A 25,716-nucleotide genomic window follows, 5' to 3' on the forward strand; every position below is an offset into this window, starting at 1 on the left:
TTGGATTCCCTTACCAAATTTTTACAGATAGAGGTTTTCACTTTGAGAGTACTCTGTTCAAACAACTTTGTGACAGATTACAGATTTTTAAGGCAAGAACAACAGCTTTTAGACCTTCTGCAAATGGGCAAGTAGAGCGTTTTAATAGAACCCTCATGGATGCTCTGAGATGTTTTACAAGTAGATCTCCAACACAGTGGGATGAGTACTTGCCACAACTGGCTAGTGCCATAAGATCCTCTGTCAATCGAAGTACAGGGTTTACGCCAAATATGTTGATGCTTGGACGAGAAGTTAATAGCCCATTGGATTTGATTTTTCCGGGTCCAGAACCAAGTGACACAGCAGATTACGAGCAATATGTCACAAATCTAGTGCAGAATATACAAGCCGCTCATGAATTGGCTCGTGAAAAGTTGCGAAGTAGTCAAGCTATTGCTAAGCGTGATTATGATCTGAAAACTTTTACACGGTCATATTCTGTTGGTGATGCTGTATATATTTTGGACACATCAACACCAAAAGGTAAATGCTCAAAGTTAAGACCCAAATGGAAGGGGCCAGGGTTGGTAGTCAAGAAAATTACAGATTACTTGTATAAGGTAATGTTGCGTAAAAAATTAGAGACAATCAACCATGACAGAATTAAATTGTGCCAAGATAAAAAGTTGCCAGTCTGGTTACAGAAACAGGTTGAGACATTAAAAATGAGTTCTACTGATGTTAGGTGCTCGACAGAGATGACGGGTAAGAAAAGTCTGTTCTGTCTATGCCGTGGCCCTGACAATGGAGACTTTATGATACAATGTGAAGAGTGTAAAGAATGGTATCATGGGTCTTGTGTAAATATTACCCCAGGACAAGCCGAACAAATTGATGTTTATCTTTGTCCTGATTGTATATAATATGTAAATTATGTTTTTATTTTAGCGATGTCTGACAGAGAAGAGACAAAGAGGGCCTGGAAAGAAGCAGGAAACTCAAGACAGCGACCTAAGGCCAATAAGTTCGAAGCTCTTAGAAAGCCAGGCGAGAGTGTAATGGACTGTGTCCGCCGCCTTAGTGATAACCACATCATGGTGGAGCCTAAAAGTTTATACATGAATCTAGTTACACAGAGTAATGATGACTTGGATCCGTCCTCCAATACAAGGTTGCCAAGACATTGGGGTTCAAACACTGATTCATGAGATGAGGTTAAACTGCCAATGCGATTTGCCGGACTCATGGATTGAGGAAAACTTACCTTCCTTAACCCGACAGAAGCTGGTGAAGCCTCATCGGTCAACCAAACCATCTGATGCTGCCGTAACTTCGCGCGACATCAGATTGACTACTGATCCTTCTCTGCAAGTTGTCCGGATGAACGCTGTTGATGACTCAGTGCTGGATTTAACCGAGCCTGTTCCTGGGACGTCAGAAGCTAGTGGGGAGACAACCTCAAAGAAGGAAAAAGAACAGGAAACAAAAGTAAAGTCTACCACCAAGCCAAAGCCCACGTCCAAAGAACCAAAAACCTTGGAGGAATCCTACAGCAAAGAGTCAACATCAGTTGTTAAATCAAGACCTGCATCTGTTGTAAAGTTGCCATCCTTGAAAACAACATATACACAGTCAACAGAGAGGAAAATAGGAGTTTCTTCAAATAAGCGATCCTTGACCATAACTGTTGACAGTCCAAGGACAAAGGCAACGATACAGGAGGCAACAGAGTATTGTATACTGTCGTCATGTGGATCTATGGACAGGAGAGCGAGGAGACATGCCCTAGCAAAGCACCTGCCAGCTGTGTTCAAGGACGCGACTGGTGTGGAGCATTTGCCTGGTGCCGTCCAAGCACTAAGATGGTTGGTTCGTCTGGCCTATGGACAAGATGCCTCACTATGGGATGCTGTACACATGGTGAATCAGTCGGGTTTAATTCCGGAGTCTGCCAACCTAAATCCCTTGCATCATAAATTATTTATAGAAGCATGCAAGCTGTTGCAGATTTCAGAGCCCAGTCATTTCACCTTGCGACCCATCAACTCTCCTGCTGTGTTGCTGTTCTGGAGGTGTATCATGGTGATTCTGAATAACTGTAGTCCTGATCAACAGCAGCAGTTTTACCATTTTCAGCCTTCAGAAGACCCCAGCAAGGACAAAAAGATGGTAGAGGAAGCGTCGGATTCTGAACTGCCGTCAGACTTGGAGGAATTTATCTTGGTAGATGAGGCTGATTCAGACCAAGACGAATCTACAGTACTGGCCAACACATCATTGCCTCAGGTATTTGATGCCCATTTCCACCTAGACCGTTCACTTAGGGCAGTCTGGGGGAGGTCTGGAGGACGTACTGTAGAGGAATTATTGCAATACAGCTTCTCCAGTGATGTTTCCTATAAGCCAGCCATCAAAGTAGACGTAGTTGGGGGAATTATTGTATATAGTGAACCCAAGTCCTATCCAGAGGTAAACTTCACCTTACAAGGTCCCTGGAAAGTGGCGATTGGAGTTCATCCCAAGCATTATGATACCCTCACCGTCGAAAAAACGATGAAGATGCAACAACTCCTAGATCATCCTAAAGTAGTGGCATTGGGGGAATGCGGCCTGGACAGAACTATTGCTCCTTCCCAGTGGTGTAGACAAGAAGAAGTGTTTGTTAGGCTTCTGAAGTTATTAAAAGCCGAGCAGCCCCTTGTTCTCCACCTCAGAGGACCAAGAGGAGACACTTATTCCTCAGATGTTCATGGCCGTTGCCTCATGTTAATGGAGGATATCTGTGACCCAGAACAGAAAATCCATGTACACTGCTTCATGGGAAGAGCTGACGTGGTGAGGACTTGGTTGCGGAAATTTCCAAACACATACTTTGGAGTGACAGCTGCCGTCCGAGCCTTTGACCATGAACAGCTGGAAGGGTTACAGGCTATCCCTCATAATAAGCTGCTCCTGGAGACCGATGCGCCCTACTTTCCTTTAGGAGGTGCCATCGTGAGTACTCCAGCTTATTTGGGAGAAGTAGCAGCTTATTTATCCGTCCATTTGAACATGCGCCCCCCAGAGCTGATGAGAACAACCGTCGTGAACGCACGGAAGCTCTACGGATGTTAAAACAGAGAAGACTGGTGACCAAGTGCATGCCGCTTTCTTAGTGTGCTGAAGATATCTAATATTAATTTTAAAGATGCCTTCATGCCGCTATAAAGTGTGCTGACAGTGATACATTCAGTCTCCATTGCATCAAATTCCTCGAACGGCTCCAGATGTGATGATGTCTTTTGTGTTCTACTTTATCATCGCTGGATGTTATTATGTGTTATGTGTTCCATATTCTGCTTCTCGACGCTGGATGTGATACGCTATTTTATATTCTTATATGGCCATGTTAACAGTAATTCAGTTTTTGTTGTTTGTATAATTGTTTTAAAAATTTTTGGCCATTATATATCCAATAGGTTTTGTTATAAAGTAATATTTTGTATATTAAATTAATATTGAAAATTTAAATAACTCAAATACAGAACATTCCAATTGGAACGGGGAGGAGTGTTGTAAAGAAGAATTAACTTACTTAAGGACTTTCCCGATTCTAAAATTAGATAAACAGAGACTCTCTTCCCGCCAGCCCGTGCAGAACTTTGCTTATTGTATTGTTATATATTTGTACTTGCTTGCTTATAGTGTAATTACAGAATACATTCTAAAGTAAGTAAAAGTGTATTTTTTCTATAAAAGATTAAGTTCTGACGTACTCCATGTGTAATGTTTGTGTAATTGAAATACATACGACCAACATATACCACATGGAAAATTTAACCCGCATTTAAAACCATACTGGAAAAAATCCGAGCTAAACAACGCCCATTATGAAATGAGATGTTCTAGAAGGACTTGGAAATCTATGGGATCTCCTAGAGATAAACAAATTGAATATTATGAAAACTATAAAAAGTCAAAACGTAAATTCAGAAAACTACACAGACTTGCACAAAAAGATTGGCACAATTCAATATTTGACGAAATTGACAAAGCTGCTGAAATTGACATAGGAACCTTCTATAGGACAGCATGGAAAAATAAAAAACGATCAGGTTCATCTTTTCCATCCAAACTTAGTTATAAAGGAAAAACCGCTGAGAACATTAATGACATGTGTAATTTATGGCAAGAATATTATTCTGACCTTGCTAATGAAGAGTACCATCCAGAAAAATTTGATGAAAATTTAAAACACTTTATAGATGAAGCTGTGCAGAACATCGACAATGATCTACAGAACAACGAGAACTTATTCACGGACGGAGTCGTAATATCCATCGAAGAAGTCAAATGCCAAATTGATCAGCTTACCAAAGGGAAAGCTCCTGGACCAGATTTTCTCACCAACGAACACCTCATATTCAGTGGTCATTTTGTAGCAGAACAACTGTGCTTACTTTTTAATGCTATAATTAGAGAAAAATACGTCCCTGAAATTTTTAAAGTAGGAAAAATTATATCTATCTATAAAGGTAAAAACAAAGATAAAAGTATTCCTACCAATTACAGAGGTATTACATTGACATCTGTAGTAAGTAAATTATTCGAAAAAATACTTTTGTCAAAAATTGAGAATGATTTAGTTAGAAGTGGCAAATCATTTCCACATGATTTACAGTTTGGGTTTAGAAATGATTACGGAGCAATTCCAGCTTGTTATGTTCTAAAAGAAGCTATTAGTTACTATGTAGATAGAGATTCTCCAGTTTTCTGTGCATTTTTAGACAATGAAAAAGCCTTTGACAGAATCTGGCACAATGGTTTGTTATTTAAGTTGTATAATCTTGGATTAGATCCCAGATTTTGGCAAATTTTAAAATACTGGTATAATGACAGCAAGTGTTTTGTTTCATTTTGTGGTGTAAACTCCAATTTGTTTAAAATCTCACAAGGTGAAGGACAAGGAAGAGTACTTAGTGCTTTTATGTTTCTTGTGTATATTAATGATTTATTATATGAGCTATGCAAAAATGGCAAAGGCCTTTTACTGGGTGATTTACACATTCCAGGTATTCTATTAGCAGATGATACTGCTTTAATGAGCAATTCACCAACATCATTACAGTGTTTACTTAACCTTGTAGAAAACTATGCATTTACCTGGAGACTCCATTATAATCCAAGTAAAAGTGTTTTTATTGTATTTAGAAAAACCAAAAAATGTTACATATCTTGTAGTGCTACGCTTTTGGCAGTGAAATACCTCCGTCTGAAAGTACAGTATATGCTGGTTGTCTTCTCCAGGCAAATATGAAAAGTGACAAACTTACAGAACGAGTGTGTAAAACTGCGAGATCAAAAATCCACTCTTTATATTCTATTGGTGTTAATAACTCTGACATTCATCCCGTTGTATCCGCAAAAATATGGAAACGGGTCGTGCTACCGTCTGCCCTCTACTCTTGCGAGATATGGCCGTTACTACCACTAACAGACATGCAACAACTTGAATATGTTCAAAGACACTTCGCCAGGATTATTCAAGGATTCTCAAAGTTTTCTCCATCGCTTTCAAGCATATCGAATATTGGACTCTGGACCATACAGGGCTACATTGATAAATGTCGCCTACTTTTCTTTGGTAGACTCTTTAGGTCAGAACAAAACTCTGTACATTATCAGATCTATAAGTTTATTTCTGATATTCATGTATCTGAAAAATTTTTTGCAACCAAAAACATGTTACAAACGGCTAGCAAATACAATCTCTTAGATATGTTTGAAAACAATTGTAGCATTATATACAGTAAAAAAGAATTTTCAAGAATGATTATCAAAACAATATGGACAGCAGAGGAAAATCAATGGCGTGCTGCTCTGTCTGTAAATCCTGATATGTCTTTTTTCAGTAAAATACATACTATGTTGAACCCAAATAAATTGTGACAGATTGCTAGAGAAGATCCCTCAAAAAGATTATTAATCAATTTTTTTTATTCAGGTTTCATCGATGAAAATTGTTTGTAAATTTTGTCAATATTGCAATAAGGTAACAAGTAACTATAATATGCACTTGATGTTAAGTTGCTTTACACCATTAGACGACAGAGAAAATATGTTTGAGGACATTTTAGATATACTTGATGTAAATGAGTATGTTTTGTTTGAGGATCAAGATCCTGAACTACAGTTTTTATCTTTAATAGGGTGTGTTCAAGGCACATGTTTTGAAAACATATCATTCACAAAATGGAAATGCATAATGATAAAAGTTGCCTCAACAGTTTATAAAAACAAAAGTCTGTTTGCCATAGACTGTCGAAACCTGTAATGTCCTAGCAGAAATTGTACATATATATATATATATATATGTTTTCTTTTTTGCAATTTTTGTTGTTAATTAGTTAATTATCTGTTAATTCATACAAACTCTCCATTAATTTGGAGGAAATAAAGAATATCTTATCTTATCTTATCTTATCTTATAACAAACCTGTTAGCTCTTAAAATGATGCTGTGTTAAAATCCACATTTTATCAACATTAGTATTATTCCTGCGCAATTGAAATTTTCATAACGCATGGTAAAGTTGCAGAGGAAAAAAACTATTACAAATTTGTAACTGTGAGCAGTGAATTATATAAATGATCAACTGCCTCTAATATGAATATAATGACAGTGCCCATGTTTTGCAATGGGAAACCCAAAATATGTGTAGGATGAAAAATAATAGAAGAAGCACAACGGCAATATGTATTAAGAATTCTATGAAAATTTCGTTCATTGCTGTAAGTTAAGAGGAGTTGCAGATAAGAGATGGGTATACTTAAAGCGTAACAAACAGATGGACGGAAATCCCGATTAATAAATACCCTCGAACTCCCGCTTTTCAAGCAGGGGGTATAAAAAAAGGACTAATGTAGGCAGGCAAGCATTATGGCCCATGCATTGTTTTGCAATTCAATGTCTATGAATGTCCTTCGCAAGATGTCTGTATTTGAAATAATAATATTGTTCACTCACTTAACCTCCCGATCAAAGATTTTATTTTACACCATGTTCAACTCCCACGATTGCTTTCAGTACTTTGATTAAATCTGTTGTTAATTTAAAAAAAACTTTCAGGATCGGTTCGTGACGGGAAATATTCGCGATGATGAGGCTCTCGCGAAACTCGCGGAAATTTCTCACACGCGAATAAAGGTTTGTTTAGAGCATATAAATCATGTAGGATGAAAGTATTGGCCTTATTATATCCACAATTCACTATATTTTATCAGATCAGATTTGTTGAAAAAATATCTTTATTATTTTTTGTCTGAATCTAGTTTATTATCTTAAAAGGTCAAAGATGACTTAAATTATCAGAATTTTCATTTGTGCAGGTTCCTCAGTGCCCTGGCGGTCTTGGCAGAGCGTCCTGAACTCGTAGAAAACATCATTCTGACTAAGGACTACTGTCCACAAGGGGCCTACCAAATCCGCCTGTGTAAGGACGGGAAATGGCAGATTGTCCTGATTGACGACCTGTTACCTTGTGAGCACCACAAACGACTCGTCTTCTCTCAGGTCAGTGTAATTTATTGGAATTAAGTAATGGCTCTCTTAAACTAAACTCGCTTACTATTTTAATGATTTTAAAAACTAAGAATTTTATTTGAAGCATTATGATCATTTTTTACTATTGGTAATAATTTATATAGAAAGCATTCTTTGCAATGAGCAGTTTACCAGAATCGAATACAAGTTTGTCAGTGACTTATTCATCCTCTATTTTTTTTTCTATATGACCGCTGCTCTATTTCGTTAAAATTTAATGTATGTCCTTGTAGGCTAAGAGAAGACAACTGTGGGTGCCTCTGATAGAGAAGGCTATGGCTAAGTTACATGGCAGCTATGAGAGTCTAGTAGCAGGGAAGTGTATAGAGGGTCTGGCTACCTTAACAGGTGCCCCCTGTGACAACATAGAGCTTCAGCGTAAGCATCAAACGCGGAAAACAAATTTATTTAAGGTGTCCTTCTGAGAAGGGAGATAATTTCTAGAGTTATTTTTTCTATGAAATTCAATTAATTGTCTTGTCGAAACTTACAAATTTCATTTATGTGGACCATTATAGTGCTTACAATCAAATATATTATATCGAATAGATGTTGGTTTTTAGTTTCTATTGCTAATATTTTCTTTAATGGTTTAGCATAGTTCAACTAAAGCATCTATTCTCCGTTCCTTTAAACAGTTATTTCTATTTATTTGCTATTTCTATTTACCACATCAAATTTTCTTCACATCATGATAAGACATAGTATTCATTTCTTAAAAAGTAAGAAACGCTTTGAATTCATACTTCATACAGATTTAAAAAAATACTATTATTCCCATTGCTTTTTAAGACTGTAGATAGACTGAGTATAAATTTGAGATTTTTGTTCCAGCTGGACCACCGAAAAATCGAAGAGATCCTAAATTAATCTGGGCCAAACTTCTCAGCTGTAGGGAGTCAGGGTAGGTGTTATAACTTAATTTGGGCCAAATTTCTCAGCTGTAAGGAGTCTGGGTATGAAATCTATATGTTTTTTTTTTAATCTTTGAGATTATCATGATTATGATTGTTTATCTTAATTAAAAATAAAGGCTTTGTCCCTTACATACTCCCTGATACTCTTTCTTGGAAACTTTATTTTTCAAACCTATTCTGATAGGGGCTTTTAGAAACATCTAGACCGGATTTCTAAAAGATTTAAAATAGTTTTGTCCATGAAAACCTGAAGAATTTTTCTCAAGAATTATTGTAAAAACATGTAGATGAAGGATGCGGAGATAACAAGGAGTATTTAATATCCAAGCCCATTAAACAATACAAAATAGGAGCACAGCAGAGAGTTATGAGTTTGAGTATTTTTTTTTCACTTTGTAGAAATGTTTGTTTTTCTCTTAACATTGGTTATTTATATTAATGAACATGATTAATATAATATAAAAGCAATGTTTAGAAAAACAGTTTTTATAAATCGGATTAAATACATTTTTTTCCATTAAGAGCCATATATAAAAAACAAAAGGTAACTGATGTTATCCTGCCCAATAAATTTCATTTTGAAACACTGATCATTTAAATCATTTTAAGTATATGGAGACCAGAATGAAACAACATAAATCTAGGAAACGAAATGACTTGTTAACCCTGAAAATGGGTGTGATGAAACATATGGAGGTAACGAATAGTATTCAAGATCAAAAGTCCATAAAACAGGAGCAGAGCAAACACGGACCTCCGAAACATCAGAGGTGGGATTTGGTGCCATGGAGGAGTGAGTATCTCCTGCTGACCGGTAACACCCGCCGTGTGTTCCTTGTCATGATCGGGAAATAACAGAAAATCCGTCGTCAATTCAGTGTATAAATAATGGACTAACAATTAGTATGAAAAAACGTCTGTCCGTATTTGACTCAATGGTAAATTGTAATTACTGACAAGAACATTGTATCGACCATAGAACATAAGAAATGATGCCTTTAAACGAAACTGCTGATATTCTTGTTTCATCAAATTGTTTGTCGATAATTTACCTCGTTTTAGAAATTATTCATACCTAGAGCATGCTCTTGCGTAACGAATCAATTGAGATCTATATACTCTGTATGCAGGTGATGAAGGTATATTGCTGCATAAGTATGGGAAGTTGACGATAGAAAAGTTAAAGTCATCATGTTTATCATATAGCTTGGTTGTTATATTGAGATACTTTATTATCTTTATTTTCGCGTAATTACGCGAGACAGTGTGCTCGCGAAAATTAAATTCTCGCGTATAAAAGTATTCCTTAAGATTATATAGAAGAATAACCACAATTCGTGAAAATTTTGTCTCGCTAATCAAGAGTCAGTGACTATCTCGCGAAAATAAGGTGTCGCGAAAATTTAGTGATCTACAGTATGTTAACGTCTTAAGCTTTCTTCAAGTAAAATATCCAAGTATGAAACAGATATGTCAGAGTCTGTGGTATCTTTTATCTCAAGCTCACCAGGATATATCGTATCGACGTACGAATAGAAATGACCATTGTTAATTGACAATACATCGTCGATATATCTGAATGTCGAGTTGAAGTCCACAGCAAGTGTTTTCTTCTTTTCACGCATAAGATTTTGCATAAATTCTGCTTCATATGAATATAATAATAATAACCGAGCGCAATTGGTACCCATGGGAATTCCAAAAGATTGTTGGAAGTTCTGGTCTCTAAAAACCACATAGATATTGTCAATCAGAAATTCAAGCATCTTTATTATATCAACTTCAGAGTACTCATGTGTGCAATCAGAATATGTTTTAACAAATTAAAATAATTTTTCAAATGACCAGGTAATTAAATTTATGAGTCAAATTTTTATTGAAAAGCAGCTGTCAATGATATCTAAAAGTCTGGACTGATTGTGTATAAAGTGAAAAGTCGTAAGTTTTCAAGCTGTTGATTTTGGTAGAATATCATTGTCAGTGATGGTGAAAAAGGCCTGGATGAACATTTGGTGTGTTACTGGAAACCATAATGTATCTTTGTTTGTAAAAATTCTTATGAAGTTTTGTTGATCCATATCTCATATCTTGTAAATGCCTTTATTCTTTAAGACTGCTCAAATTTATTCTCAAAAGAGCTTTTATATCTATATGCCATATATCTAAGTTTTGTCCATGAAAATTCATGTAATTTTTTCGATGATGAAATACTGTAGATCACTTTTTTTTGTGACAACTTATTTTCGCAATTCAATCACTGATTCTTTAAACACAAAGACAAATTTCACGAATTGTAGCTTTTGCTCTATATATATAATCCTAAGGAATACTTTTATACGCCAGAATATTATTTTGCCAGCACACTATCTTGCGTAATCACGCGAAAATAATGTCCTCGCTAATGATGAGTTATTTACAGTAATCCTTTGGAGTTTATTCAGGATACTTTCAGTACTTGAATTTATTGTTTATTTATAGATTTTTAATGGGGGCTTCCTGTGGAGGAGGTCACATGAAAACAGCCGACAAAGTTTACGAGGAGAAAGGACTGCGACCTCGTCACGCCTACTCCATTCTGGATGTCAAGGACATTGATGGAAATAGGTACAGTCAACAAAATGTAGTTTTAGTGTTTATGAAGTAGGAAAGAAGGATGAAAATTAAGTTTTAAAGAATGTAACTACTAAAAATAAGTTTACTCTTGGCCATCATTTACTTGTACACTTTTGATGATAACAAATTTTTACCTATATCTTTAAAGTAAACGTATGGTTTGCAAAAATATTTTCAAATTTCAAAGGTTGAATGGTCTGATAAATATTCCACCGGGTATTTTTATCTGATAATAGTTCGTTATGTAGAAAACACTTTGTAATTATGGATAAATTAAAGCTACTGGGGGCCGCCATTTTGAAAGATAAAGTTACCGTTCTTTACTATATTTCCCACAATTCCATTTGTTTATGACGTATGACAGGCAATTCCGCCTCTGAAGCTCAAAGTGACAGAAAACTGGTCATGTCTGAATGCAAAGGTTATCAATATGAGCCGGAGTTTAATGAAGAAGAATTATTGGCAGCTTCAGCTGAAAGCTCTGATGATTTGGGAGTAAATGAAATAAATGAAGGAGGTGATAATACCAATTGGTGCACGTGTGGACATTGTGACATTCTTCCAAGTCAAAGAGAATGTGTATGCTGTAAGGAATTTGAGCATTATGCTGAAAATTATATTTCATCGCTATGTCCATGTATTTCACAGCATAGTGACTGTGACATGGTGTGTCTAAATAGAGTAGTTATTGAAACAGCATATGTTGCATTTTTACGATATAAAAGGAAAAGTGGACAGGCTCCCCAAGTTCTGACAAACAGGTGAGTAGTTGTAAATAAATTATGGAAGTCATTTTAAAAAGAAATATTTATTTCTTTGTAGTAAAAAATTCAGTGAAATACAATAAGAAATTTAAAAATAAGTATCACATATCTGAGAATATACATTAATTACTAAACAATTAAATATGAGTTTTATCACCTGAAATTAAATTGCATAAAAGTTAATGCAGGGATCAATATCCAGTCAATAGATACTGATTTTTCTTTTTTATTGTAGGCAATCAAGGCTCATGGCATATAGGCAATTTATTTGTTTTGTGAGGAGGGGACAGCCATTAGGGAAAAAGAATCGAGTGGTGTTACCTGCTTGTGTTGTGATTAAAATCAGAAAAGCATTCCCAGATGATGAGTATGAGGGTTTCCACAGCGAGTCATCAAGTTCGGATTCAGACTAAATAAAACTTTATCACCTTGACATTTATGTTCTTTTTCATTCTTCACTGAGAACTAGTGTAACACGGGCGGCCAATTAATTTAATTTGTAGCGAGAAAAATGAGATTCTATCAAATCCGACTTATCAGGAGCTGGAATTTTTGCGATGTTCTTTGGTAAATCCTTGGCCTTTCTTTGATGGGGTGTTGTGAATATATTTTCAGATATTTTATTTTCCAAAGTAATTTCAAGCAATTCCTTTCGAAAGGAATAATTTTTTTCCTCATATCGACTCTTCACAGTCCACCTTCCTGTAGCTTTAGAACACTGAGGGGCAAATACTTCCTGGCCATATTTGTCAATTTTTACACCCCTATTCAAATTAAAGTTATGATCAAGAACAGCCAATTGGGTTCTTGCAACCATTTGGGGGTACTGAAATTCTTGTCGTTTTGGAACATATTTCAGCATCATAGAATGGTACACCTCAATTTCTCCTGTGTGACAAAAATGGTTGAGTTGTTTTAAATCCTTTTGTATTCGTTTGTCCATTATAATTTTTTCCAGTGCTTTATATGCCTTGTTTTTCTTCTGAAGCCATTTTTTCCTTCGAGACTGCTCTAAAGAAAGCGGAGGATGACCACATTCAGTGTATTTTTCCCCATTGAAGGAGTGGACATTCTGAATATGGTATAAAATTGATGTCCACATCTCAATCAGTAGCTCTGGATCTCCTCTACATTCTGCAGCACAGTACCAAACATGATTTATTATGCTCCTTACCCATGGCATCAAATCTTCATTTTCTTTTTTCTTTGCTATAGCCACCAATTTTTTACGAATGCTATTTGCCATATGCCAGACATCAAATTAATGGGAAACGTGCGGCAATTGATCCTTTACATATTTTCTTATTTGTACATGCCTGTCACTGCAGAAAATTTTGATATTGATGTTATTATCACTAAGAGAATTGAAAGAGCGTTTGAATCCCTCAAGCTCCATACGGGATGATGAACCAGATTCTGTAACCTGAATGACCTTGAAATCTAGTATTGCAGAGCTTACAGCTTCCATAATAGTGTATGTGCAGTATTTTGCACAAAACCCAGGACTATCACATCGTCCATCTCCAATAACTGTCAATGGTTTGTTTTTAAGACGTTCGTGTAAAACAGTTCTTTGCTCATTGTAAAAAGTATCTATTGCAGGCAGAACAAATTTGTTTCCAATATCATAAAATACAGATTTGGAAATGAAATTTAATCCTAGTGTACTTGCAAAGCTTGATAAAGAAGAGAATGTATTTGTATTTCCTGAGGCATATATGTTGCTGCTGTCAAAAGGATATTACCTACAGGTTGCTTTCCAATATATGATTGAGATTTTCAGGAAAAGGAGTGATTATTTAAACATGTAAAACTGACCTTCAGTGCACTTCCATCGACGGTTTTCCTTACATCATCAAAATCAAATGGTGAATGACAGATCTGACATACAATCATTTTGAAAAGAACATCCAGACAGCTTGAAAAAACCATAAACTTTGATTCATTGACTGTATCCTTTGGTAAATTATTTTCTGCACCCATGGGAATAGAAAAACTTGCACTTGGTGATGAAACTGGTGATTCAAATGAATTTTCAGAAAAATGAAAAGAATCATCTATCTCATGTACTGGGGACACATTCTCTAGTGAATCATGAAAGGAATCTGAGACAAGGTTTTTCATGGGAGTGGATGTAAGAGGTGGGTCCGGTTCACTTGGCACTTTGGAATAAACATGATCTGATATTGAAATCATCGGATTGCTCCTTAGGATGCATGTTGGACAATGACTGGGCATTTCTATTTGTATATTGCATGAAGTTGATTTATCTTCTGATTGGATAGGAATAGTTGAAGTTTCCTTATTTTTCATTTCTTCATTGAGCTAAATATAAAGAAAATTGATTATTGATTCATCATGTTCATATTGTACTAAATTTACAAATTCCATGAAGGGATATGTATTACACTCAGTATTCACCTTTATCTTTTTTGAAGATTTCACTTTTCCTGCTGATCTTCTCTTTCTTTGATTTATTGGTACATCTGTGAAGAAAGAATGTTGCAATGTGAAACTTTATACAGAACAAATCAGTTGATGTAGCACTACACTCCTGTAATTGCCGCGTAAATGTCAAGCCTTGAAAGATTAACTGCACAGAGGGAATTAAAACGACCTTGATTGTAAAACTTTACCAGATAATATTAGAGAAGGTATCAAATAACCTGTTTTATTCGCTGTTGATGGACCAGGTTGGTCATCAGGCTTTGCACTTGTGTCTTTATTCGTTTTCACAAGACTTCTGATTAGCTGTAAAATGAAAAGAAATTGTAATGAATTTTAATTATAAATCTACTCACGGTCGATTTTATACATGCACGTGTATATTTATTTTAGCATGAAGTTTGCTGTTATATTTATTTGTACAAGTATGAGGATAATGTAAATACCCTATATAATTACCTCTTGTTTGTCCCTTTTCTCAGATCTTTTTAAGCTTGTTTTTCTTATTTTCTCGGGCTTGCTGTCATCAAACACTGTAGGTACTGCATCCTCTTTTAATTGCTTTCTCTTTGGTGTGTATCCCATTATCTTAGCCTTTAACAATTATAGTAATTTCACTCAAAAAAAATTAAGCGGTGTTTCCTTTTTATTCTTAGCATGCAGTGAATACAATATTCAAAGGGGGGTTATTTTTTTTTAATAATGATAATGCATGGGTATAATATATTTCAGATTTGTATAGAAATCCTTGTTAATTATACAGATCAAAGTATCATATCTAAAACCTCAAACAACTAAAAAAAATATGTACTTACCATCATATCCTCTTTGAAACAATCTTCTTTAAAATGCCGTTCACATACAATTTTATCATTTGAATAAACAAAAGTTTTTGGATTTAATTTTGCATTCCCAAGGTTATGAATCCATTTTGCACAAAGTTCATAATTCTTTTTTGGGTCAGGAATGCTAAAGGTAGATATTCCTTTTCCTCTGACCACAGTGCAAAATTTTGCTTGGCACTCCGGCATTTTTGGTAATTGGAATGTGAAACACTGCGACTCTGTAACCCATTTAGTGCGACAGGCACAGCAGCTGTGATATGAATAGACGTTAGTACGTCATCAGCCGCCATGATGAGGGATTCTCTCAGTCAGCTTAATTTTCAGTGTAAAAGACCGATTATTTCTTGTTATCAGCAGTAATTCATTTTAATTTGTGAAGTTATGTTATCTACATGGAACCAGGTTTCATATGTTAAAATTAAATTTTTGACCATACGTTTCCTTTAAGTCGGCCAGATGAAAACTTATTTTTATATTTTTGTAGTCTTCTTTCTTTCAGCAGGGGATGCTTACTTTCTTGTAATCAGTATGTTTTCTGATCTTGTACAGGTTGTTAAGGTTACGTAATCCTTGGGGGCGGTTTTCTTGGAATGGGGATTGGAGTGACAACTCGACTAAGTGGGCCAACATTAGCAGCCGGGCCAAACAGGACCTGATGTTGTACGGGCACACATCAGGCGTGTTCTGGATATCACTGGAAGATGTTCTCAAGTACAATACAAAACTTTTCTCATTTCTTATCTTAGCTTTTTTCGTGTTTGAGTGTATGATGTTTTCTTTAGTAAATAATTATTTAATTATAAGTATCTTTATGCAATTACATGTGGAATACAAGCCCCCTTCTTCTCAAGAACCACTGTGCCAGGAAAGATGAAGCTTATGGGGAAACATCCTCAGGTAGTGTAGATTCAAGTTTGTTCAAATCATGACCCCCGGGGGTAGGGCGGGGCCAAAACGACCGACCAAAGTTTTACATAGAAATATACCGTATAAGTGGAAATTTTAGGAAAATTCTTTAAAAATCTTCTCCTCAAGAATAACAAAGCCATAATTGATCATATTTATATGGAAGCATCCTCAGGTAGTGTAGATTCAAGTTTGTTCAAATCATGACCCCCAGGGGTAGGACGGGGCCAAAATGCCCGACCAAAGTTTTATATAGAAATGTATGGGAAAATTCTTTAAAATCAGCAAAGCCATGATTGGTCATGGGACTACTTTTGGATTTAAGCTTTTCAAGTATAAACCAATTGTGCTTTTTCCTAGCCACAGTGCTCAGGTGAGCGATGTGGCCCATGGGCCTCTTGTTTCCTTCATATAACCGTTTTTCCAGCTTTAAATTCAAAAGGTAGATAAAAAGAATTATTGAAGAGCACTGCTTGTATTTTTTATTTTGTTTACATTACATTTATTTTAAAACAATGTACAGTTATACAAATGAATAGCAACCAATGAAAACATGTGATACTTGTTTTGTTTAGATACTTTGACAGTGTGGACATATGTAAGGTGCGTCCTGATTGGAGGGAGACTCGAGTGGAGGGGACATTCCCAGTTAATGCCAGAGAGGTTTTCAAAATGGTCAAGTTGACTGTGCTCTACACCACAGAGGTGGAGGTGGGCGTATTTCATGAGGGGTTCAGGTTCGTTACTCTTTACAGCAGAGATGGGGTCATGGAGTGATATGAGATATGAGTTTTAGAAAACTGCAAGACTTGTAAGCTTTGAAAGACCTTTAAACGAAATAGAAAAAACAGAGTTATGGACAGTATTCTTTCATTTCTTTAGTATTTTTTCTTTGAAAGAAAGAGCAGAGTTTATATTATGTTTATTTATCAATACAATTCAGAGTCCTGAAAAAAATGAAGGGAATATTCTAAAAAATCTTCATCTGTAACTTGTGTAAGAAGCTGAGGAAATGTAATAGTAAGACTGAACATTACACTTATTTACTTTGATAGGAGCAAAGATAACAAAAACGCAGCTGACCTTTGTGTACTGATTTTCCGGGAATCACCTAATGGGGACCAGGCGTTCGGCCCCCTGGTGGCGTGCAGTAATCGTAAGTTTCAGAGTTTTGTTGGGTGTAACACAATGCTAGAACCTGGGGAATATTTGGTTCTACCTCTGGCATTCAATTTCTGGAATTAATGTAAGTTCGCAAAAGTAATGATGATTTATCACATGTCCTGTAGATTTAGGCTACCAAGCCCAAATAGCAATATAGCTATATTTTTGCTGTCTCATGAAGTACATGTTCTGTATTTCTAGCCACCAAGTCCACATAATGATACAATCATGTGCTGTCTGTCTCATTATAAGAAGATGTCCTGTATTTTAGCTAGGAAGCTAACAGAATGATAGAGCTACTTAGTGTTTGTTTTATTATAAGAACATGTTTCGTACTTTTAGTTACGAAGCCCAAAGAGAGATACAGTCTTGCGCTTTCTGTCTCATTTTAAGTACATGTCCTGTATTTTTAGCTACCAAGCCCACAGAGTGATACAGCTACGTGCTGTCTGTCTTATTATAAGATTGTGTCCTGTATTTTAGCTACCAAGGCCACAGAGTGATACAGCTACGTGCTGTCTGTATTATTATAAGTACATGTCCTGTATTTTTAGCTATCAAGCCCTCAGAGCGATACAGCTACGTGCTGTCTGTCCACAGTTCTAAGGCAGTAATGGTGGGGGAGATAGAGACCAGGACTCAGAAATACGAGTACACCCTCGCTGATGCTGTTATACAGCTCGCTATGGCCAAGGGAAAACAAGACGGGGTAGGTAATATGTGTGAAGGTCATTAGTGAGCATACATTGTGCTGATGTATGCATAATCATACAAGATTAAAATAAATGATTGAAAAAATGATTTCAAGCTTGTATATTTTTGAAAAGTTTTTTTATCTCACCTGAGCCGAAGGGTCAAGTGATCATGAGCTTTTCTGATCAAATTGTGTTCGTTGCCTGTCGTCGTCTTCGTCGTCGTAAACTTTTTAGATTTTCATCTTCCTCTCAAGAATCACTGAGCCAATTTCAACCAACCAATCATATTTGGAGTTTTGGTAATCTAACAACCAAACTCTATGATAAACGTGATGATTTTAACTTTCCTATCCTCACTTCCCCTTACTTATTCAGCAATATACCTCCATAACCTGCATATGAAGTTTATATATATCTCAGTTGATTTGATACGCATGAGCATGCTCTACGTATGACAATTTCTTAAATGTACTGTCCTGTGTTTCAGTTTTTAGTTTTTATCTTGCCTAGTCTAATGTAGTAAATTTTCATCTTACTACCATGTTGTATTCAACGCCTTTAATACCTCTGTATTTAGCAGGACTTCGTTAAACTTTTCTTAATTATGAAGTGGCATGAAAGGGAGTAATCTTTTTTTCACAACTACAAAATCTCATTTTTTGCAAAAGAAGTCTGGTAAACAATTCTTGAGACTTCTGTATTTGTCTTCTTAAGTGTCTGAAAATGGAACACGTTTTTAACTTTGTTCTATACAGCTATAAATCTTTTAAGTAATATACATGGGTAGATTTGAATACTGTCGAGAAAAAGTTTTATATAATTATAGACAAAGCAGTGTACAATTTACAATTTTCGTTTAGTGGATTGTAGAAGTATCACATGCTTTCAATTTAGCCGGAATTTCCGATTTTTTCATTTTTTTTTATAAGGAGCGTGCACATGATTGTCACTACGGTTGACGTTGACCTTCCGCATTCAAGTGTAAATCTTTATAACAATGGTGGCTAAAATTTAGACACAGTAAGTACTAATAATTAATATAGGTTATATCTTTTTTAAAGATTATTTTACGCTTTTGTAACCATATGCACTTAGATTTGTAAAAAACAGAATATTTGTTTGAAGGTATTTGTCAATGAGCACTTTTAATATTAAATTTCTCTTATATGCATACAATTTATTTTTAAAGTATATATATATATATATATATATATATATATATATATATATATATATATATATATATATATATATATATATATGGGAGGCCATTCCTATTAAAAAAAGTATGTTTTATGTTACCGTTCATTCAGATGGAAATAGTTTTGAAAACGCTGACTTGAGGGAATTGTACACATTTGTCTCATGCTATGATAACAAGCCATAGAAATGTAATAGTCTCTTTTGAGGAAAAACCAAGGAAATAATATCAATTAAAGTAGGGAAGGATTTTCTGCAAAGGAATATTTTCATACCTACCGTATTTGTGGTGCTTATTTAATTTTTAAACGGAATAGAATATCTTTATTATTGTTACCTTAAAAAGTTCTCTCTTTTCCTATATTCAAACATATTAGAGTTTCGTTTTACTCACGGCCCTGAAAAAATTGATGTACATTTTCTTATTTGAAACATCTGTATTCAATCCTTTCCAACGCCAAGCTTATATTGAAATGTGGAAATTACAAATAGTTACCAAACTCTAAACTCCAGAAGAAGATACAAACCGTGCATCTAAAACATCAGATAATGGATTGCATGATATCGAGGAGTAAGCTTTTTTTTTTTTAATTTCACCCAGTCGTGCAATACCGCCGTGTGTTCCTAATAGGAAAAATAAAATATAGATGGGTCAATATAAAAAAAGCAGCTAAATGTGTCACTTCTTTTTAAAATCATATTTCTTATTTTCTCCCAATTTTGGATTGTTGCTTTACAATCTATGACATCTGTACTTTCTATTTACTAATAGGAATTTTCACATAATTAATTTCATTAAAGTCAATGGGTGATTTTATCACACCAATCAGCCAAATTCATGCTGTCAATGGAATTTTTCTTTTCAAATAAGGATAAATACGCCAAAAATTATATGAAATTTTGTCTGAAAAATCATGTAGAATATATCTTTGAATAAAAAAATATGAGCCCCACCTTCCATTTAACTGATACAGCATTTAATATGACTGTACAAGAAAGTTGTGTCATTGGTGTTACTATTTTTGTTTTTGCTACAAAAGAGTTATCATTCCTGATAAGAAAATATAAACAGTCCTAAGTCATATTACATCACTTCTCACCAAACACAACAGAAACTGCTCCTTGATATTCATGATCAGAACATATTAATGGACTTCAGAAGTAAAAAAGTACACTAGTACAAACTTTTTTTGTCAGTGGTGTTTCCATCGTTATTTCAAAACGATTTTAGATATTCATTGAACTCTTTTACGAAAGATGTTCTTTAGGGAAACTAAAAGCAATGTTGACAAAAGTTTTACTTTATCCAGGGTAAATTAGAAATATTAGATCATTTTATGACTAATACGTCATTGGTGTTACGGTCATTGGCATTACTTTCTAAAGTTTATCACCAATGACAGGAATGGTTACACCATTGACAAAACAAGTACTTTTGGAGGCAAAATATATTCTTCTTATATTGAAAAATTATTTATTTGTATTCTACTTTGCAAACCTAATTTATGGTATTTGAAAGTAATTGATTTATTTTCCAATAAATATTTTTTTCCACGTACGGAAGTTTTAAATATCTGGTAATGCCAATGACAACTTCAGATCATATACATGTAACACCAATTACAAAACATTTTTTATGCTCAAAAATATATATTTTCTCTTCTGAAAAATTCACTGGCCATGCATGAATGTCAGAGTTTATCACCTAAGTAAAGTAAAATTAGTCAACTTGAACTTAGTTTGTATAAATCTCTCTACGAATACTTAACTTTTATGGTAACACCAATGACTGGTGAAGTAACACCGGTGACAAGAGATTTTGATTAGTACATTTTATCTTCTAGTTCTCTAATGAAGAAAGTGGGATTTAAAACATCATATCCTTCACATAGAGACCCTTTTACCCTACAAACATTATTGTTTTTCAAACCAATGATTAACAAACACTGCATATCTCTTGTCACAGGTGTTACTTCACCAGTCATTGGTGTTACCATAAAAGTTAACTATTCTGTCACTGGTGTTACCAGATTTCTTTTTGTTATAAGATCATTTTAAGTATGAAATCCCAGAAACTTTTTTTCATTTTTGTATGTTAGCCATGCAGTTTATTCTGTCTTTCACATGAAGTTTCATGTTATAGTATGTTTAAATGCTAATTGTTAAGTGTCAAGTCATTAGTATTACTAATTTTGATCATTGGTGTTACAGTTGAGTCAGTGGAGTAACCAACCTAAAACTTGTTATTTTTTACTTTTAATAAGTTTAAATGTAAGAAATAACGTTATATTACCTAATTTTACTCCTTGAAAATAGTCATAAATTATGTTATTTTGAACTGTACACACATGGCACCATATTTACAACATTTTTTAGTGTGTGTCTATTTATTTTTGTCTCATGCCAATGTCCAAATATGATTGAAAACTTAATTTTCATCACTGGACAACGATACTTTTGGACTTATCAGTAAACTTGAATAATCCTTGTACATGTTTATCATGGCTTGCATTCATAAGTTTTTAAATTGGATAATGAAGAAATGGATAATGAAGAAATAACAAAAATAGGGTGGGGTCATTAAAAAATCTTCTTCTCAAGAACCACTGGGCTAGTAAAGCTGAAACTTATGTGGAAGCATCCTGGTATAGTGTAGATTCTAAATTGTTCAAATCATGACCCCCGGGGGGAAGGGCGGGGCCACAATGGGGAATCAAAGTTTTATATAGAAATATATAGGAAAAATCTTTGAAAATCTTCTTCTCAAGAACCACTGGGCCAGAAAAGCTGAAACTTATATGGAAGCATCCTGGTATAGTGTAGATTCTAAATTGTTCAAATCATGACCCCCGGGGGAAGGGCGGGGCCACAATGGGGAATCAAAGTTTTATATAGAAATATATAGGAAAAATCTTTGAAAATCTTCTTCTCAAGAACCACTAGGCCAGAAAAGCTGAAACTTGTGTGGAAGCATCCTGGTATAGTGTAGATTCTAAATTGTTCAAATCATGACCCCCAAGGGAAGGGGGGGCCACAATGGGGTATCAAAGTTTTATATAGAAATATATAGGAAAAATCTTTGAAAATCTTCTTCTCAAGAACCACTTGGCCAGAAAAGCTGAAACTTATGTGGAAGCATCCTTGTATAGTGTAGATTCTAAATTGTTCAAATCATGACCCCCGGGGGGAAGGGCGGGGCCACAATGGGGTATCAAAGTTTTATATAGAAATATATAGGAAAAATCTTTGAAAATCTTCTTCTCAAGAACCACTGGGCCAGAAAAGCTGAAACTTATGTGGAACCATCCTGGTATAGTGTAGATTCTAATTTGTTCAAATAATGACCCCCGCGGGATGGGTTGGGCCACAATGGCCAACCAAAGTTTTACATAGAAATATATAGGAAAATTCTTTAAAAATCTTCTTCTCAAGAATGAAAAAGCCATAATTCATCATATTTACATGTATATGGAAGCATGTTCAGGTAGTGTAGATTCAAGTTTGTTCAAATCATGACCCCCGGGGGTAGGGTGGGGCCAAAATGGCCTACCAAAGTTTTAAATAGAAATATATAGGAAAATTCTTTAAAAATCATTTTCTAAAAAATAGCAAATCCATGATTGGCCATGGGACTACTTTTGGATTTAAACTTTACAATAAAAAGCCATTTTCTACTTTTTCCTACCCTTAGTGCTCAGGAGAGCGATGTGGCCCATGGGCCTCTTGTTATATTATATTGTTCTTACGTAAAGTATGAATACTGTTGCTAGTGCTCAGGGTGTATATAGAATATACAGAGATTTTTAAAAAAGTTTTACTGTATAAGTCACTACCTCTATATGAAATGAGCAATCTGAATGATTATTTCATACATTTACTTAAGTCATTTGATTGAAATTCAGATACGAAATCAAAAACAGTCGATTTCAAAATGGGGGAAGGTCTCTCTTATCTGTTTGTGGCCGCCATTGATTTAGGAACCACGTTTTCTGGTGTGGCCTTCTCCTCCAGGGATGCCTTCACTAAGGATCCGACCAACGTCTCGTTAAAGACATGGCACGGAACTATTGTCACCTACAAAACTCCTACTGTCATTCTCTTCGACCAGAACGGAGACTTTGATAGCTTTGGTTATGAAGCCGAGGATAGATACACCGATTTATTGTTGGATGGTGTGGCAGAAAATTGGAGTCTCTTCAGAAGATTTAAAATGTCGCTCTATGAGCAGCAGGTTAGTAATTGTCTTTTACTCTCTGACAAAGTCCCAAACAAAGAAGTCGGTTCACTTTAGGCATACAATGGCCCTGTAGATATACCAATTAATTGATCAACACTTGATTTTTTATTTGAAGCATTAAAATAAAATAGAGACTTAGTGCTTTCATATCCTATTTAAAAATTTCTTCTAAAAGTCCAGGTCTAAGAGAACTGGCTTTATGAAATGGCAATGTTCTTGAATTTTTAGGTAAACAGGTATAATTGAGTACTTTCAGTGAAGAAAAATAATATGAGCGCACTCTCTGATCTAAAAAATAAAACATGTTCATGAATCCTCAGAAAGAGTTCTATCATTTACTAGTTGCATATTTTAGATCAGAGGTTGTGCTCTGTATTAAATAACAAAAAGTGGCTTTAAAAATTGGCCGTTTTTGTAGATTTTTTCAGAATATGAGGAAATTGATGCATTTCGTGACGTCATAGTGCATTGAATAGCCAGAAAATGACGTCATTGTTGATAGATACGCACTCACCAAAAATCTAAGTGATATTTTATGCATTGTTAACTAAAACTATGCAGTTTCAGTTTTTCAGAAATTCACAGGGCCAAATAAGGCAAAAGTGAACCTTGCTCTTTGAAAAAGAATCTCTGTCACTTTATTGTTCAAATCTTCATATGATATATTTATATATTTTATGTTTTCGTGTAAAAGAATACATGTACATGTACTACATTTCACTCAACAGAATGATGTCAATATGATTCATGTATGTTGTAGAGTGTATTGGAGAGTTTAGAACTGGTTGCAGATAATGGCAAGAAAATGTCTGCCATGAAAGTATTTTCTGCTTCAATTAAGTATTTAACGGAGCAGCTGACCAAGGAGATTATAAAACAGGTCTCCTACACCACAAAGAAAGACATCAAGTGGGTTATTACTGTTCCCGCCATCTGGTCTCAACCGGCCAAGTCCTTCGTCAGGAAAGCTGCCATGATGGTAAAAGTTTTGTTTTGTGGTAATGCAAAGAAATTGAACCTTGGTACTCTTCAAATACAGAACATATTGCAGTTATTTCACACTCTGCTGAAATTGCTTTCTTGGATGGATTGTAAATAATTCGAAATTTTATCCGTTTTCAGGCAGGACTAGAATCGGAGATGCTTACCATAGCACTTGAGCCGGAGGCGGCAGCTATATGTCTGAAACATTTACCTTTAGAGAAAAAGAAGCTCGGAGAAGTTGGAGACAACTATAGAACCTTCTCACCTGGATCCAGTTACATCATTGTCGATGCTGGAGGTTTGTACGTGTATGAACAAAATATGTTGAACTTCACAAAAAATGCCATGATAATGTAACATTTATAAAAAGGAGGTTAGGATAATAAATACTAGTAGTTGTCGGGCTCGTAAACTTTGTTACTAAGCACTATTAGCAGAATTTAATTAATCCACAGACTTGAGAAAACATCAGAGGTAATATAAAATATCTAGGAACAGAAGGAATTCCCTATCGACATGATCGACACACTGATCCTAGGTGTCCTGTTTTAATCTTGAAATTGGAAAAATAATTTTAAAACAGTGGTATAACAATTTATTTTAAGAAATACGACCCAACTTAACCCAAGCTTGTTTAGGTTTTGCAAAGACATTCAATATAACGACCCCTCTAGTCGCTTGCCCCTGCTTAATAATAGATAAATTTCCTGTTTGTATTACAGGAGGAACGATTGACATCACAACACACGAAGTTTTGGAGGATGGGAGTGTGAAGGAATTGTTCCAGTCGTCGGGCGGTGATTGGGGAGGTACCAAGGTAAACGATCGCATCATGGAATTGTTTGAAGATGTTCTTGGTACTCAGACCATGTCTGAACTCAAACAAAATCAACAGCTAGACATCTTAGAACTTGAAAGGAACATTGAAACAGCAAAAAGAAGTTTGAGCACACATAGAAGGAAAATGACAATTACGATCCCCGCCGGAATTTTAGATCAGTATAAGAAAAATCATCATGCAGATCTTTCTTCTGTGAAAAGTGCTTCTCTGAGAGATGGAAGAACGATCGAATTTACGTTTAACAGTGGTAAATTAAGACTGGATCATGACTCGAGTTGTTCTTTCTTTGAACCATCAATAATTTCAATATGTGACCATTTGAGGGATATGTTTCAAATGAGCGCAGGACAAGGCATAGATACAATAATAATGGTTGGAGGTTTTGCAAATTGTTCTTTTCTCATCAGAAAAATTTTAACAGAATTTCCAGACAAACACGTGCTTGTCCCCGAGGAAGCTGAATGGTCAGTGTTAAAGGGGGCGGTGATATTCGGTCACGATCCCTGGCTGATTAAGCAAAGACGGAGCAGATACACATACGG

General features: G+C 35.2%; 3 protein-coding genes across 3 annotated transcripts in view; 2 read left to right on the top strand and 1 right to left on the bottom strand.

The window, feature by feature from the left end:
- LOC134240749 (calpain-15-like) overlaps positions 1-17,953 on the top strand; it is a 29,367-nt gene extending 11,414 nt beyond the window's left edge. The window contains 8 exon segments of the mRNA XM_062722834.1: positions 7,350-7,533; positions 7,797-7,941; positions 8,398-8,467; positions 10,959-11,084; positions 15,697-15,858; positions 16,629-16,790; positions 17,109-17,299; positions 17,772-17,953. Of these exon segments, the coding sequence (XP_062578818.1) occupies positions 7,350-7,533; positions 7,797-7,941; positions 8,398-8,467; positions 10,959-11,084; positions 15,697-15,858; positions 16,629-16,790; positions 17,109-17,299; positions 17,772-17,953 (1,222 nt within the window).
- On the bottom strand, positions 13,992-15,396 carry LOC134240731 (uncharacterized). The gene is made up of 4 exons (XM_062722799.1): positions 15,118-15,396; positions 14,762-14,896; positions 14,524-14,608; positions 13,992-14,343 (listed from the first exon to the last, which is right to left on the bottom strand). The coding sequence occupies exons 1-4, from the start codon at positions 15,331-15,333 to the stop codon at positions 14,183-14,185; spliced, it is 597 nt and encodes a 198-aa protein (XP_062578783.1). The 5' UTR covers positions 15,334-15,396; the 3' UTR covers positions 13,992-14,182.
- A 1,220-nt stretch (positions 17,954-19,173) lies between the features above and the next one.
- Positions 19,174-25,711, top strand: LOC134240760 (heat shock 70 kDa protein 12A-like; the record flags this gene model as incomplete). Its single annotated transcript, XM_062722845.1, has 5 exons — positions 19,174-19,683; positions 23,015-23,343; positions 24,110-24,328; positions 24,472-24,631; positions 25,056-25,711. Coding segments are annotated over exons 1-5 (1,386 nt in total), but the record flags the coding sequence as incomplete, so codon positions are not given.
- Between the last annotated feature and the right edge of the window lie 5 nt (positions 25,712-25,716).

This window comes from Saccostrea cucullata, unplaced genomic scaffold (genome assembly GCF_032062105.1).
Source record: "Saccostrea cucullata isolate Sc308-1 unplaced genomic scaffold, CSIRO_AGI_Scuc_v1 ctg1514, whole genome shotgun sequence".
NCBI lineage: Eukaryota > Metazoa > Mollusca > Bivalvia > Ostreida > Ostreidae > Saccostrea > Saccostrea cuccullata.